Source organism: Ambystoma mexicanum, chromosome 11 (genome assembly GCF_040938575.1).
Source record: "Ambystoma mexicanum isolate Mex_15411 chromosome 11, UKY_AmexF1_1, whole genome shotgun sequence".
In the NCBI taxonomy this organism is placed as follows: domain Eukaryota; kingdom Metazoa; phylum Chordata; class Amphibia; order Caudata; family Ambystomatidae; genus Ambystoma; species Ambystoma mexicanum.
The window spans coordinates 939,247,504-939,263,870 of record NC_090934.1 but is presented as its reverse complement, the minus strand read 5'-3'; the positions used below and the strand labels follow the sequence as shown (position 1 = coordinate 939,263,870).

Sequence of the window (16,367 nt, the reverse complement as noted above, 5' to 3'; positions counted from 1 at the left end):
CGTTCAGCCAACATGGAGGCACACACATAGCTCAGTTACAAGGAACTGAGCTATGTGGTCTAGTCTTTTGGGTGTGGCAGGCCTGGGACTACATTACCTGGACTACTTTGGGTGGGGCAGGCCTGGGACTATTTTACCTGGACTACTTTCCTGAGACTATTTAAACCGCACCCAAACAGCAGAACATGCTTTGCGTTATTCTGCTGTGGGCAGCGTAACGTTCACCGTGTCCAGTTCTTTGATGCCAGTTTACCTAAAACCAAGGACCTACAGAGAGAGAAAGAACACTACGAAACTTACCTGGAACAGTATCCTGTCTTCAATCCATCGCTGACTTCAGTTCCACTCAATTGAAGGTACGAACTCCATCATCGGGCACCACATGCATCCTGGAATACCATAACCTGAAAAGAGGAGAAAGAAAGACAGCATTAGTAAGTGTTTACTCACATTTCCTCCCAAATGAAGAAAGCCACACAATTCTTACCTGGGTAGTCATCTCCTGGTCAGTATAATTGCTGGAACATTACGGCGCTCTGCGAGGAACATCGCAACCTGCAAGGAGAGAAAAGACAAAGGTTAGCAATATAAAAGGCGAAACAGCACTGCGCATCGCGCATTACTCACCGACAGAATCACACACACCGCGCTTTCGCCTACCGGCCCATGCTCATCTTCAAACTGCATGACAACACCAAAATACCTTTCCATAACTAAAAGGAAAGAAGCAAGACATTATTATTCGAACTAAAAGGAACATAAGAACTGCATATAAAGACTACAAAGCAGCAAACATACGGAGTCGCAGCAGTCCTGGATTCCCAGAGGAGGGCTTGCACCAGTGATGTAACTTGGTTGCTGCTCGCCCCCCACATCTATGCACCCCTGCCACGAGGAGAAGGATGGAGAATCCACCTTTTACAATATTAAGGTGAGAAGAAGGCCCAAGGGGGAGGAAGGAGTTGAGGCCAAGGGAGGTGGGAAAACAAAGACATTCTGGTATTGAATCCAGCGCTCCTATATTGAAGACCCATCTTTAACCAGAGGGCTTATCAAGGGACCGAGAGAGGGTTCGAGAGTGCAAATCATCCAACCAGGGCTGGGTGGCGTCCCCGTGGATACCAGGTTAGCGTAACAGTACGTGCTCATAGTTGGTTTATCAGAGGTGTAGGGGTGGTTGGGTTTGATTATGGGAGCTTCTTCGGTTGGAAGGGAGGTAGATGTGGAATACTCTGTCTTCTGCAATGTAGTACCACATCTCACCTGGGGCATTTCCCCAAGCATAACCCCAGGCTCCCCTACCCAAGTGATCCTACCCTGCTCGTCCAAACCCAGGGCCCGGATCAGAGAGCGTCAGCCACCTGAATAAGGGTTTCCCAAGGTCTACTTGGGAGAATACCCTCGGGTGTCTCACAGGGCCCCCTCATTCCAATGTGGTGGGGGAAAATATGCAAGATCCTTGCAGCAGAAAAAATGATAGCATTATCCACGGACAAATATGCATCATACTTAGCAACTTGGCGCCCCTTCATTAACTACGTACACCACTCCTACTTTGGGGTGCATAAGCCACAACTTTACCGATACCTTGCGCTGCTGTAAAGCTTGGTGGTCAGGGTGGGTTGGGGCCGGAGGGAGGCCACAGCCGGGAAGGGGCAATCAATCCTCATGCTGATTAATGTCTTGTGGTGTTGTCATGCTTGAATTGTACTTTGACTCATTGTCTTCACTTAATGATTTTGCTCTGCCCAATGTCTGTCTATTAAACTACAATAAATAAACCCGTTTTAAAAAACAAAAAATTAGGAGACGCCTGTCAGGAGGGGTCATTAGCAATATTGCGACATCCGTGGCAGCATGAGAAACAGGAGCCAAGAGTCATTCATGCAGGCTGAGGAGGCAGACCCCAAGGGACCAAAGAGGATAACTCTCCACAGGCTCTCAATGCCCAGAAATAAGAACAAAGACAGGCAAGCCAGCAGTAAACCGTAGAGAAGGCCACAGGAAGGGAGTTTACAATGGTGTTGGGGGCAGGAGTGTCGGAGCAACAGCCGTATCACCCCATTTGAGACACAGGAAGCCCGCACAGAGGTGCATACCCTCCCAGACATGGCGATGAATAGGGAGGAACTGCAGCAATGCTTTCAGGAGTTCCAAACCAAGTTGTCCAACTCCCTACACTTGCAATTCGCTGCCATGAAAGCCGACATGAAGCAAACGGTTCCATGTGATAATGTTGCCGGTTCAAAGCCGCCAGGTAGGCGACTTTATTTTCCTGACGCCTAAAATTCTTTCCCCAAATATTCTAGGAGGGGTATACTTATATATTATTACCTTCAATCCTAGAATATTTATGCGGAGAGCAAGGTCACAGCCTAGGGCTGACAGATTCAGTGCCCTGATGGAACCCATTCTTTAGGCAACTGAGCCCGCGGACAACTATGGACCTCAGTCAATGCACACTGAGCGCGGGGAGGACTATATTTCAGCACCATACTATACACCGGGGGTGTGGGATCCCTTAACCACGACATGGCGCAGGGAAGGGAATGATACGTAATGTACTGTTTGTCTACAATTCATTATGTTTATATTGATTGCGCTATATGCACGACTGGGAGGGGGCAAATGTTGGGGAAAGGGATGTTTAACGTTTGTATCTGGGACTGTAGTTGATCATGGATCACCCTTCGTGACGCCTACAGATTGAAGATGCTATATTTGTTGCTGGGTCCCAGGCCGGTTTGAGGTTTTGAACTGTAATGTTGCTTTCTTTTGTCTCCTTATGATGAACTGTTTAATAAAATGATTACATTGCTAAATAGAATATTTGAGGAAAGTGTTTGATCTTTTCTTTTGGGTTTTGGGGAAATGTTGCCACCTGGTGGCCATTTCTTCAGCGACATTATCACTAGATACCAAACAAACCTTTTTTTAAAAAAATGTTTATTACACAATCAACAATAATTACATAATCGTGTGCATCACAATTTCTAAATACTGTTCCCCTTAAACTCTCCAACCCCCCCCACTGTCTGTACATTCCTAACTTTTATTCATTCTAACACACTGTCCCCAACTTCCTCTTGTGTGCATTAGGTAGCACCATATGTTTCATGTTGATCAAACAATGTGACAGTCCATGCAATCCATTGGAGAATGTCCGTTCCAAATTCTTGTCTCTGTTCCCCCAGTGCCTTTTCCCACACCCCCGTTTCCGCCGTTGACCAGTTCCTTAGGTCCTCCCAGCATCTATCAATGCTGGGCTCTGATGTGGCTTTCCATCGCATTGCTATGCTATGTTTAGCTAATATGTAAATGAGGTCTTTACTCCTTGCCAAGGTTTTCTGTTTAGCATTTCTCTTAAACAGTCCCAACATGCAGGCATCCAAGGATTGGATATCCAAAGAAATACCCCCTCAATCTACTTTACTCGCCACTCTCCCAAGAAGGCCTGCATCGCTCGACAACCCCAAAACATATGAATCCATCCTGCATTTCTTTCATTATATTTAGGACATTCCTGTCTCTTAGCTCCTTTCAATTTCGCTACAGCTGTAGGTGTAGATACCAAACAAACCTTGTAAAAGATTAGGGGGGACATAGCTAGCCTAGAGGCATGTACGGATGCCCTCCACAAATTGGTGGGAGACGTCAGGAAAAGCGACTAATTGCTAGAAAACCTCTCAAGAGTAGCACAAAACCTAGAAATTCAATGAACACCCAGAGAACCTCACAGGGAGGTCTAACATCCAAATCAAAAACTTGCCTGAAAATATTGAAGATAAAGCCTTGAAAGAGACTGGGCAAAACGTCTTCAGAGACATCTTGGTAGAGGACCCGGATGTGGTGATTACAAATCGACAGGGTACACAGGGTGTGTCCCATGAAAAGAGAAACTAGCACTAGAGCACGAGATGTGTTGGCGGCATTGTCCTTATACAACCAGAAGGAAAGAATCATATACGCAGTGGGACTGCTGGAACTCCAAAAGGTGAATGTCATGGACATTTTTCTGTTCCAGGACATTGCTCAGTCAACGCTGATTAAAAGTAGTGTGACGAGCCCGGCAACTAGAGCTCTCATACACAAGAAGATCAAATATAAATGGAAATTTCTGTTTGGGCTTCTGCTTACCTGGGAAGGCAAACAGCATTGAGCCATGACCTGCCATACTAAAAATAGATGAGGAGGTCCTGCACGGTGCAGCAACAGGCGGGAACCACGCCCTTCGAAGGAGGAAACCATGGGAATGGGAGAAGGTATCCAGAAAGGACAAGAGAGACTCGACCAAAGGAGATACCACCAGTAAAGCACGCAGGGGAGCAACAGAAGCAAGGCTGGGGGACACCGACTCCCCATAGAAAAGTTAGGGGCTTCTGCGGTGAAACAACAGCGGCGCAGTTATGATTTTGTATATTCTGAACACAGTGCCACAGTGATTATGAAGATATTGCCGCACTTAGACGATCAAGCTAACACGAGACTCAGACCGGATTTCAAAAGAGCTCAGCCATAGGGAGGAACATAGTGGGGCCACTTGGTTCCCAGTAATTTTAGTAGTTCCCTACATTTTATCTCTGCATTTTACTGGTGAGTAAATTCCGGGAGTATGGTACCCTAGGCTCACTAGGATCGTTGGCTCGCACCAGAGGGGAGATGTTAGGGGTTGCTGGGGACAAGGAGAAGGAGGAGGCGGGGGAAGCGAAGCAAGGAGGGAGTTCTGGGGGGGAGAGGTCTGGGAATGGGGAGGGCAGGATCCAAACTAGTGAGTTTGCATGGTTTATATTTACAGCGAGAAAGGGACACTGGATTTCTACACACTATTTCGACACAATAACATTCAGATTCAGGTGCAGGAGACGTTGCAGTTCAATTGAACTGACGTGTGATGGGATTGCAATTTAGGCTTCTAACTTACAATGTGAGGGCTCTAAACACTCCTGTCAAACAGAGGAAATTAGAATATCTGGCTAACACCCAGAGGCTATAGTCCTCCAAGAAACACACATCTGTAAGAAGGACAAATTGAGGCTAAAATTAAGAGGATATCTAACCGTGAATCAATCCAATGCAGAGATGAAACGGGGTTAGGGGAGGTTGACCCTTATAGCGTTCCTAAAAATACAAGATCTAACTATCTTGAACTCAAAAGGGGACAAAGGAGGCGGATATCGGTTTGTTAAATGTAAATTAGGGACACAGATTAGGGCAACAGCCTCTGTATATGCACCAAACATGGGCCAGAATATCTTTCTTAGGTCAACATTAGCTTCCCTGGAGACATTCGCCTCAGGGGATATAATACTAATGGCCGATCTGAATATAGTATGGGACCCACAAAAAGACTAGCATAAAATATATCATGGACAGGTGTCCCCTATAAAAGCACTGAAACACAGAATAGACCAATTAACGCTAAAGGAGGTTTGAAGTACACTACACAGGCAAATGGAAGGGTGCACACATCATTCACATGTTCACCGCACACTCTCAAGAATTGATTACGCATGGGCATCCTCAACAATAATGGACAGGATCAAACAAATATAGACAAGGGGACCATTCTCGTTTCGGACCATGCCCCGCTGTTGACCACAATACAATAAAAGAGTCGACCTAACAATTTGTGGTGCTAGACATTTCCATCTGAGATATTAAAAGATAAGATCCTAATGGGAGAAATTGGGGATAAAATGAGAGAGTATTTTGACATCAAGTACACATCCGACGTGGCAGGGGCGACAGCGCAGCACACTTTTAAGGCGGTCACAATGGGGCACCTTATTGCTGTGACATCCGTAAGGTTTAAACAACTGTGACAAATGGGGGTGGACTTAGAAGCCAAACTAAAGGGGATCATGGCACACATGGTACAAGATCAGAGTAGATCACTTAAACAGGAGTACAGAAGCGTGAGAGAACAACTGGACATACTGGACACAAGGAGAGCTGAAAAGGCCCTCCTGTATGCCAAACAAAAATATTACGTAAAGGAAAATAAGGCAGACAGCCTGTTGGCCAGATATCTTAGAGGGAAAAGGGCCAATCAGACAATAATACAGATTAAAAACCAACAGGCAGACATTTCTGCATACTTCCCGGACCTCACAAAACCACTCATGGAGTTCTATTTCGACCTATACAAATCAGACGCCCGAGCCAGGAGACACCGAAAACCTACTTACAATCACTGCCCCTCAATACAATTGCACCCCAAACCAGAGAACTATTTATCGGAGGACGAGGTGACCCAGGCCATCAAATCGCTACCGATCAACAAAGATACCGCTCAGGGGCGACACTAACACCTAAATTGACTTCCCTATTTAACCAATTAGGCAAAATATCCCCTACAATAGAAGAGGCTAAAATGGTGTTATTTCCAAAACCAAAGACCGCACACAGTGAGTGTCATACCAACCGATCGCATTGATAAACCTGGATGCAAATACGTAGACTAAGGTGCTGGCAAATAGACTGGATACTATACTTCCAGACTTGATTAACCAAGATCAATCGGGATTTATAAAAATACAGGCAGACATTTGACATCAGAAGAGTCTGTCACTGGTGGAAAAGGTTTCCAAGAAAAAACTTCCATCCGTTCTGTTAGCACTCAGCGCTGAGAAAGCGGTTGATCAGGGGGAATGGTCATTCTTGTTTCGAACCATGGAATACATGGGTTTTGGATCCAAATACATTTGTATGATTCAAGCTAATTGTGTTACTCCAATGATAAGGCGGTCTATAAAATCGATCCCTGTCCCAACTGATAAATATTAGAAGGGGTACGAAACAGGGTTCTCCCTTATCCCCATTGCTCTATGGAATATATTTAGAGCCGTTATTAACAAGAATACGAATGACGGACCACATAAAGGGAATTCGGTTCGGGGAGAGGAGCACAAAATCATGGCCTTTGCAGATGACTTAATTCTCACAGTCACTGATCCAGATATATTTGTACCGGGGATATCCCAAGAACTAGAATTGTTCGGGACTTTCGTGGGCCTACAAATCAATGACAAGAAATCCGAAAATGCTAAATTTGAACCCTTAATGCCTCCCAAATAACCACAATGCAACGTAACTCCCCATTCACCATGATAGATGGCCGATTAACTTACTTAGGCATCCAGATCACCAATTCCATAGCTTCAATGTACACAGCAAACTATGTCCCTCTGCTCGAGAGGGAGTAGCAACTTTTGAGTAAATGGGACCCAATGACGTCTCCTGGTTGGGTGGGCCCACACAATATAAATGGTGATCCTCCCAAAAATACAATATTTTTTCCAAGTTCTGATGATTAGAATCCCCCTAGTCCTTTTTCTAATCACTATATAAATCTATATTGGCTTTTATATGGAGACAGCAGAAATGTAGGATCGCCATGAGGGTAATGTTGGCCTCCTGTGACAAAGGCGGCTTGGCCCTCCTGAATTTCCATACATACTATGTAGCAGCCCAACTCAGGATCATACGAGAGTGCTTAACAGGTAACAATAATAAAAATATGGTGTAGAATGGACAGGGAGATAGTAGTGGGGAAACCCTTAGACAAAGCTTTATGGTTACCATACACAGATTGACCGGAGAACATGCATAAAAGTGTGATTACGGCCCTGATCGAGCTACTACTGGACGAGCAGGTCAAACGGTAGGGGGATCACCTCTTTCCCTTCAACCCAATATTTCAAAACCATGAATTTACCCCGGGAGTAGAATGGCAAACATACAAGCAGTGGAAAGGGAGTAGATGCTTGAGACTGCAGGATATGACCCACGGTCAGGGTATTAAGCGATTTGACCAATGCAAATTAGATTTTGGTATAAGTGAAAAGGAGAGATTTAGATATCAGCCACTTAGAGATTGGTTAGTTAATCCTACAGTAAAAGCAGCTGCAACGAGACGCTTTACACCAGTCGAAACATATATCGCCACCAACTCAGGGGATAGAAAACAACTGTTGACACTCTAGAAAATACTGTGACAACCCTAAAAATCCATCCTGGCCATATATGACTTGAAGGTAAGTAACGCGGTGACGTACAAACCAAATAGAGCAATGGAAGCGGCTGATATCCCGAAACTAACTAGGGCGATCCAAATCTGGGAGATGTGGTTAAAAGTGACAATGGGCCTCATTATGACCCTGCCGGTCCGGAAAGAACGGTGGTGGTAAAACCGTTACCACCGTTCTTTCTGGACTGGCGGATAAAGAGTCCTGCAGGTGGGAGGGGCCACTCGGACCTAGCGGGTTTAACACCACCCGCCTGCAGGCAGACATGGAAACACCGGCTCTGTCATAGACGGAACGGGTGTTTCCATTGTCTCCATCCCCATGGAGTCATATGGGGCTCCATGGGAATGGGGACTTACACAATTCCGCCTCCGGAATTCCCGGGTCACCGGGGTCATAATGCCCCAGTGATTCCAGGAATCACAGAGGCAGAATGGTAATAAGGGTCCAGCGGTAACTTGCCGTTTTTTCCGGCTCAGTTACCGCCAAACTCGTAATGAGGCCCAATGTTGTGGCACTGCAATCTGGAAAGATTGCATAGATTTTACCCAAACTCATCTTTATGTTGGAGGGGATGTGGGAGCGTAGGAGACTGGGGGCATATTTGGTGGTCATGTCCCAAACTTAAACAATTCTTGGCTGATGTGAATGACAGACTGAAAGAAATGTTTGGTATACAAATGGAAAGGGATATGGAACATGGAATTCTGGGTCTCAGAGGTCCAAAACAGAAAGGCATGACTCGTTACTAAAGGAAAGCATGTTATTTTGTCTCTGGCAGAGCTATTGCAGAGATGGAAGCAACCAGACCCACCAGGTGAACAAGACTGGATAACTAAGATATGGATGTTTGTGTCCCCGGGATGGCTGAAATATTCCCTTCAAGGTGAACAAGCTTGAGTCAGTACAGCATGGGGAACTATACTATGCTTCGTAGATAATTACTTTAGATAGTCCATGTGTCTGCTAAGACTGTGAATTTTAGGCATAACATGAACTAGTATATTAATGTTGACAAATTCTGACAATCTCACAATGGATTCGGGACCAGGGGTGAAGGGGGGAGTAGGGGGAGGGGGTGGGAGGGAACGGTTGTTAAGTGCTATATTGCGGGACAAAAACCTAATAAAAATATGTTTTAACAAAAAAAAAAAGAAAAGGAATGGTCCAGCAGTGCTCCACAAAAAGTGCATTTTTGACCCCATTGTACTATATCCCCAAGGACTCACTGCTCAGACAGGCAGGTAAAGCACTAGATGACTGTATGAAGGCCTCTACATGGGAGATGTGTTCCCCAAGGCCTCTGCAGGAATCTGGCATACTTCAACTGCAGAGGCAGTAATATTGAAGCAGGTTGTTGTTGTTCAGCATGTACTGGTAGATTGTCATATGAAGTGGGGCTTTAACGCTTCCTAAGGTTACTTGCCCCTTTTGTGCAATTCCAGAGTGGGTATCCTACATGCAGTGAGGAGGAAACACTGGATTGGGTGCCTAAGAATACCAAGACCTTTGTACCATGTTGTATTTCCAAAGTGGGCTCTTGAACGACCTGGCTGCACGTTGTACATTATGTGCAGAAATTAACTAGCTGTCTGGAGTCTTGTAGCTACAAATCTTGGTTAGAGGTTGCATATTGCTTCTGGTACAAAACAGGTTTGGTATCCAAAGGATTGTGGCATTGGCTGTCAATTTTGCACAAGTATAGAAGCCAGGAAGCTTGCACGGCACAGCTCCATAGTTGAGTGAGGGGTAGGAAAGGGGGGATTCCAGTCCAAACCAATCCGCAGAAAATAAAAGGAGATTAAAAAAGGAGCTGGCGATGGTACAGTCATGTGGAAGGCTAATGGGTACAGCCAGCTTCACACATATGCACAGCGATGGATTGCAAAATCATTTTTGGTTAAAACTATAAGTAGTTACCATCCCTGCCACTTCGCAGCAGGGCTTTCAATTTATTGGTAGTAAGAAAGAGCTGAGACTTAAGAGTAACATGGAAGTCTTAGGCCCGTACAAGCAAGTATGCTGAAATGGACATCCGAAGAGTTCAGAACTAAACGTGGGCGGGAGACCAACATCACAATGTTATGCACTTAGAAATAATCCCGAGAGCCAAACTTTCCTATACAACAAGAAGAAGAAAGGATGACAGAGAACACTGCTTACCTCACAGACACAATCAAGCTGTTGTTTAGCTTCAGTTGTTTCAGATTAGGCAGGTAACTACCTGAAAGAACAAAATAATAGGTTATTGCACAGTGCAGGAAGTATACAAAATAGGTACATTTCAGATCTTGCAAAGGCCAGTTTACAGGAGTTTTTTTCTTATGATACTACCATACCAAGGCCTCCCTTTAGACACTTAAAGTGTGCACTGAATAAAATTGCATCTTTCCAAGGTGTAGGTTTGTTGCATCTGATTAGAGGCCTTCTTTTTCAGTTATCAATAACAAGTCACTCGCCGTAGTGACTGCTGCACTCCTAGATCAGAGTCCCCTTTCCCCCATACTTCAAAGACATCCTGTCCTATGGGAAATGACCAGAGCGTTTTTTGTAGCAGCACAAAAAAGTGTCCTTTTTTAATTTTAGGTGGAGTCCGCGCAGTCCCTACCACTTCAAGCCCTGCCTTCAGGCCTCGCTCTCCAGTCCTTTTCCACCCACCAAAGTCAATCTCTGACTGAAAGCTAAGGCATTTTAGGCAAATGGAGAGCGGGCATATGGAGGAAAGGGAACTCTGGACAAGGAGTACAGCAGTCATTACAGTGAGTGATTTTTCCTTACTACAATGTCTTGTCCCATTCCTACATACTTCAGGGAGATTCACAAGCATGCATCTACCTTTGGGTGGAAGGTCCCAACTTCCTCCTAACTGAATAGGTTCCTCAGAACTGCTTGTCCAAACTGGCCATCCGCCCTTGTACTCTAGTCCAGACAATAGTGTTTCTAGAAGCCAAAAGAGAGGCTCACGCAGCAGCCTTTTGCGATTAAGTCCCAAGTGACATGTCTTCGGAAGGTGACGGATGCTGGCTTGGCCCTCACCAGATGAGTATGTAGAACTTTAGGTTGAGGTAATGTGAAGGCCTCATGAAGCAAGACACAGACAACAGACTTACAGTTCAAAAATAAAATGGTTTATACAATCAAATGTCAGGATGGTTGAAGGTCTACCATGCCCTAAACTAAGGTGGTATTTCCCTACCGGAACGGAACTAAGCAAAGTGTGAGTCAGAAAGTTCACTTTAAAAGTCTGTCTGTGTCCAAAACCTATCCTTGACCTCACAAATAAAACTAAACAATGTGTAGGGATGTCACTAATAAAAGAAATGCTATCAACACACAGTTATGAGCTTCTTCCAGCTCCTAGCTTCCTCTTCAGCTCCCCTTCCCCAAGTTCAAAGCAATACAGTTCCACAAAATCCTCTGGGTTCCCTTCCCCAGGTTCAAGGTAACGCAGTTCTACACAGTCCTCTGGGTTCTCTTCCCCAGGTTTAAGGCAACACAGTTCAAAAGTAAAGGGTCTTGAGTCTCTGTCCTCAAAACAGTATTGCAGTTTGAAAGCTCCAGGGTTCCCTTCCCAAAGACTTCAATGTAGCAACTTATACCTGTTTCAGTCTTTCAATGTTCAACACAACTCCAGGTCAACTTGACATGTCTTCTGGATTGCATTAACAGTTCACTTACAGAGCTCCTTCTTGGTTTGTTTCACATGGTCTTTGGCTCTCACAATGGAGAGTTCCCGCAGTTGTCAGATCACACGGTCAACCGATCACAAGTCGCGAGACTGTTAATCTTAGGCTCTTCAGCACAAACAGGTTCTTCTGCATTTGCCCCTGTATACAGCTTCATATTCACTTAGCTTCCCCTTATAGGCCTCTTGGCTTTATGTGCAGTTTCACACTCTACTGGCTTCTTCCGATTAGCCTCTTGGTTTTGCCACAATGTGTCACACATCCTATGACAGTCTTAGGCCTTGCTGTACTGTATTTGTTCACAAAGTTCACTTTGCAATGGTGTTCTCCACCTTTCTGTCATGCTCTATCACACTTGCACTCGTATTTCATACGTTATTTTCAAATGGGCGCTTTCCCCATTTAACTATCACTAACTCTTCGCTCTGCTTTCAACGTTTTCATTCAGTCCGATATTCAATATCACAATTTAGTTTGGTAATCAATTTGGTGCTTACAGCACTTATATGTAGCCCCTAGGAGCGGCCCGGTCTCGATTGACATTCCACTGCATTCACCGGTCCTCTGCGTTCCTCCCCGGTGGCTCCGTTGCTTCACTTCTCCTTCGCCGGCTGGCTCGCCAGTCACTGCGCGCCCCGCACGTATGCTTTTCCACACTTGCTGGCAGCTCCGCTTTCCTTTCACGGATGCTGGTAGCGTCTTTCCTTCTTTCTCCTTGGTCCACAGCTCCAACTGCGCTTTGATTTAGTTTGATAATCAATTTGGTGCTTACGGCACTTATAAGTAGCCCCTAGGAGCGGTCCGGTCTCGATTGACATTCCACTGCATTCACTGGTCCTCTGTGTTCCTCCCCTGTGGCTCCGCTGCTTCACTTCTCCTTCGCCGGCTGGCTCGCCAGTGACTGCGAGCCCCGCTCATGCACTTTTCCACACTTGCCGGCAGCTCAGCTTTCCATTCACGGACGCTGGCAACGTCTTTCCTTCTTTCTCCTTGGTCCGCAGCTCCAACTGCTCTTTCCCCGACCACGGAGGCCCAACTTGTCCTGGGCTCAACAAGTCTCCTGTGTCGTCTGCCGGCATCCTGGCTTCCTTTCAGGACCCACCATGGCTGCCTCCTCAAGAGCAGAGTCCCCTGCGGGTCTCTCCCGCACAGGCATCCCTGTTGGTCGTCCCCTTGCTGCTCTTTTGGTCTCCTCTTATACAGCTGCAACCTCTTGACAGGTTGCAGGTGTGGGCCGTCAATTCGACTTGTCTGACGGTAGTTAAAAGGACATGCCGGACCTTAACAGTACTCTGCAGGTATCTTCCTTGTCCTAGTACTAGAGTGGAAAAAGTGTTGCTGGTGTTCACCACTCTAGTCGCCTCTTCCTTGTCCCAGTACTGTCATATGAAAAATGTGGGAAATTGAGGGGAAACGTCTGGCAATAGCCCATAAAGGCTTGGGGAGGGTTAGGTTGGTCTTCAATAGGGAAAGGGGGATATCATGTCTCACCCACCTCACCCTTAACCCCTCTCTTCTTCACCGTCTTTCTGGTGTTTCTAGATTGGTAATATCTCCTGCCGTTTTCTTGGCAAGTGGGACAGGGATAGTAGACAGGGATAGTAATATCCCATAACTACCTCTGGGATAGAGGATTCTATGACAAGACAGGAGGCTCGCATTATGCTTTTACTTTCTTTAATATTGCCAACTCAGCATTTTAAAAGTTCAACTTTAACTTTTTTGATTTAGTTTTTCTTACATATCCTTAGGAAAACAAATGTAAACGTTTCAAGTTTCACCAAGTCTCTTAGGACCACTACTCCCATGATCCCGAGGTCCATTGTAGTCCTGACCTCCTTCCCACCAATCCGGGCATAGGTCATGGTATAAACACTCTCCCCCCTCAGGTCCATTCTTGAAATGGAAAGGCGGAATAGCGTGTCTCGCCTGCGGACATCTCACCCCAATCCCCAGGGACCCTCTACCCAGGTGATCCTCCCTCGCTTCTTCACCCCCAGGATCAGGATCCAAAAGTGATGGCCTTTCCCTGGCCACCTGGGTAGAGGACGCAAGGGGAGTAGATGTGAGAATGCCCACGAGGTTTCTTAAAGTAACATTGGGATTGCAGAGCACGCTAATATCCAAGATACAACCCATCTGGAAATTGTTTGGCCATCCCAACGTCCAAGGAGTGAAGAAACCTTTCTGGCTCGGAAGATGGGTTGGGAAAAAAACCGTTAGAGTGACTTCTTGATTGATGTGGAACTCTGACACCACCTTTGGAAAATACAATGGGCGAGTTCAGAGAACCACTTTGTCACAAAAAACTAAGAATGGTTATTCGGCTGAAAGGGCTTGTATTTTGCTTACACGCCTGGCTGATGTTATTGCTCTGAGAAAGAATACTTTACAGGAAACTAACTTAATGGCGACTTCAAAATGCTATTTCATCACTGTGTTGAACATGAATAGGCACTGTCCATCCGGGTTCAGGTACGGGATCAAGGCAGATAGGTAACCGTCTGCTAAGCTAGAAATAAATGAGACATAAACCAGCAAAGCCATCAGTGGGTTCTTCTTCTCCAAAATCCAGTAACAAAACATGAGCCTCTTGCTCTTCTATTTTGATCTAGTGGCGTACTTTCTTACAGCTTGAATGATTTACATATTGTCTTCTTAAATACCCAGGTGCCCTAAAGACCTGATCTGAGGTACCACGCGGCTAAGTTAATCGATCATGGGGTGGGGTGATGAATCTTGCTTTCTTCTGGCTCAGCAAGTTTGGGAGTTCAGGAAGAAAGACTAGGCATACCTTGGCTAGGTTCGTCACATCTAGAACCAGAACCTGGCTGGTCACTAGGAATCTATGAGGATTACTGAGCACTGCACTGGTTCCCAGCATTTGCAAATAGCTCAGTGAATCAAAGGGAAAGAAGGAAAGGAGGAAAGTAGTAAGCCATCATCCATTCCCACAAAATCTCCAGGGTGGCCCGCAGTGAGTTCATGACCTGGCCCTTCCTGGAAAGGCAGGAGAGACATTTCCAAGTAGTGTCCATGGCAAATAGGTAAATTTGTGGAACTCTCCAAGTGATCTCTCGAGATTGTCTTGTTCCAAATATTAGGCAAGAAGCTTTTAGAGCCAGAAATATTGCTTTCAATTCTGGGGACCAAAGGCTGCAAACCTGTAGGTGGCCATTGTCTCTCCCAAACCCAGGAGTCCTTGGTAATGCTGACCTGAGGGATGAGTACCCTGTACTAGGTTCTAGGTTTCAGCCACCAAATCAGAAGAGTCCAAGAATCTCTCAGTGCTATCTGAGACCTGCATACGGACAAATCCAGTGAATTTGTCCCCTCTCCTTAAGGGGGAGCCACCCCCTTTGGGAATGTGATCCCACTAAGCTTAATACTCCCTAGCGGACAGGGCACGCAGGATCCCACTTGGGGTGATCCTTCCCTAAAGGACAGGTAATCGCTAGATGGGATCTATGTTTTCCTCCCTTACCCCCAGGAGCAAACTGCTGTGTTGGTTACATGGGAGTTAACCTATGTGAGACACCGCAAATGTATACAGGAATGCCTGGTGTGGTTTCTGGCCCCTCTAAAGCACCATACATGCCTGAGGAGAGAGACCAAGGAATTGCACCTCACCCCTGTTGCTGAGAAAAGAAAGATCTCATCAGCTGTGGTGAAGAGAAGAGGCCGAGAAGCCTCATCCTGGGAGGCAAGGACAAAGCTGCTATATCCCTAGCCAAAGACCTCCACAACCTGGGCTTCTCCCAAAAGATCACTTTGCCCACACCCGCCAAAGGACGCACCCTAGATTGGATTATAGACCACAACTGTAACATAGCAATCACCGCCAATTCTAACCTCCCGTGGACAGACCACAATCTCATCTTATTCGACATCCCTGTCACAACAAGCTCTAAAGTGCCCACTATAGCCTCGGCAACCCTAGCCAGAAGTGCCAAAAAGCTCACGGCAGCCAATATCAGCGCTCTCCTCAACGTGTCTTGTCTAAAGCCCCCTTTCTCATCAGACCCCAATATTCTCGCTGATATATTCAAAGAGTCCATTACAAGGGCTGTCAACACAGCTGACCCCCTAGAACACAAAAAAGAGAAAAAATCCTTCCACTCCAACTCCTGGTTCACGGAGGATCTCCAAATTCTGCGCACAGACAAACGTCAGGCGCTAAAAAACTGGCAACGTAACCCCGGTGACAACACAAAAGAAATATTCAAAGTCATTGCCCAAAAATACAAGGAAGCCATCTTCCTTGCTAAATCTGAAGCCTACAACCACCGCATCACTGCTGCTAACTCCCAATCTAAAGAACTTTTCAGTATCTTTAAAGAACTAACTGTACCACCAACGTGTCCAGATGAGATCGTCAAAGACGAGGCCTGGTGCACAGGCATACAATCAGCCATGCTAAAAAAATAAACCTCCTCCAAAACAAGATATCCCACCACTACAACTCCTTACCCAAGCAAAGTACACACGTACAGATGAAACCTAGCGTTAAAGCTACCAACTTACCCGAATTCACATTCACCAAGATTTCCGAAACCGATGTCATTAACATCCTCAAACATCTCAAACCCTCACAATGTAAGGGTGATGTATGCCCCCCTAAAATCATCAAAGATTGTGCAGAACAGCTCGCCCC

At 45.8% G+C, this 16,367-nt stretch overlaps 1 protein-coding gene across 3 annotated transcripts in view; it reads right to left on the bottom strand.

Moving 5' to 3' along the window:
• LRRC56 (leucine rich repeat containing 56) overlaps positions 1-16,367 on the bottom strand; it is a 1,196,120-nt gene that overhangs the window by 735,246 nt on the left and 444,507 nt on the right. For all 3 annotated transcript variants that reach the window (XM_069624078.1, XM_069624079.1, XM_069624080.1), the window contains one exon: positions 10,191-10,251. In XM_069624078.1, coding sequence (XP_069480179.1) covers positions 10,191-10,251 — 61 coding nt within the window. The remainder of the gene's footprint in view (positions 1-10,190; positions 10,252-16,367) is intronic.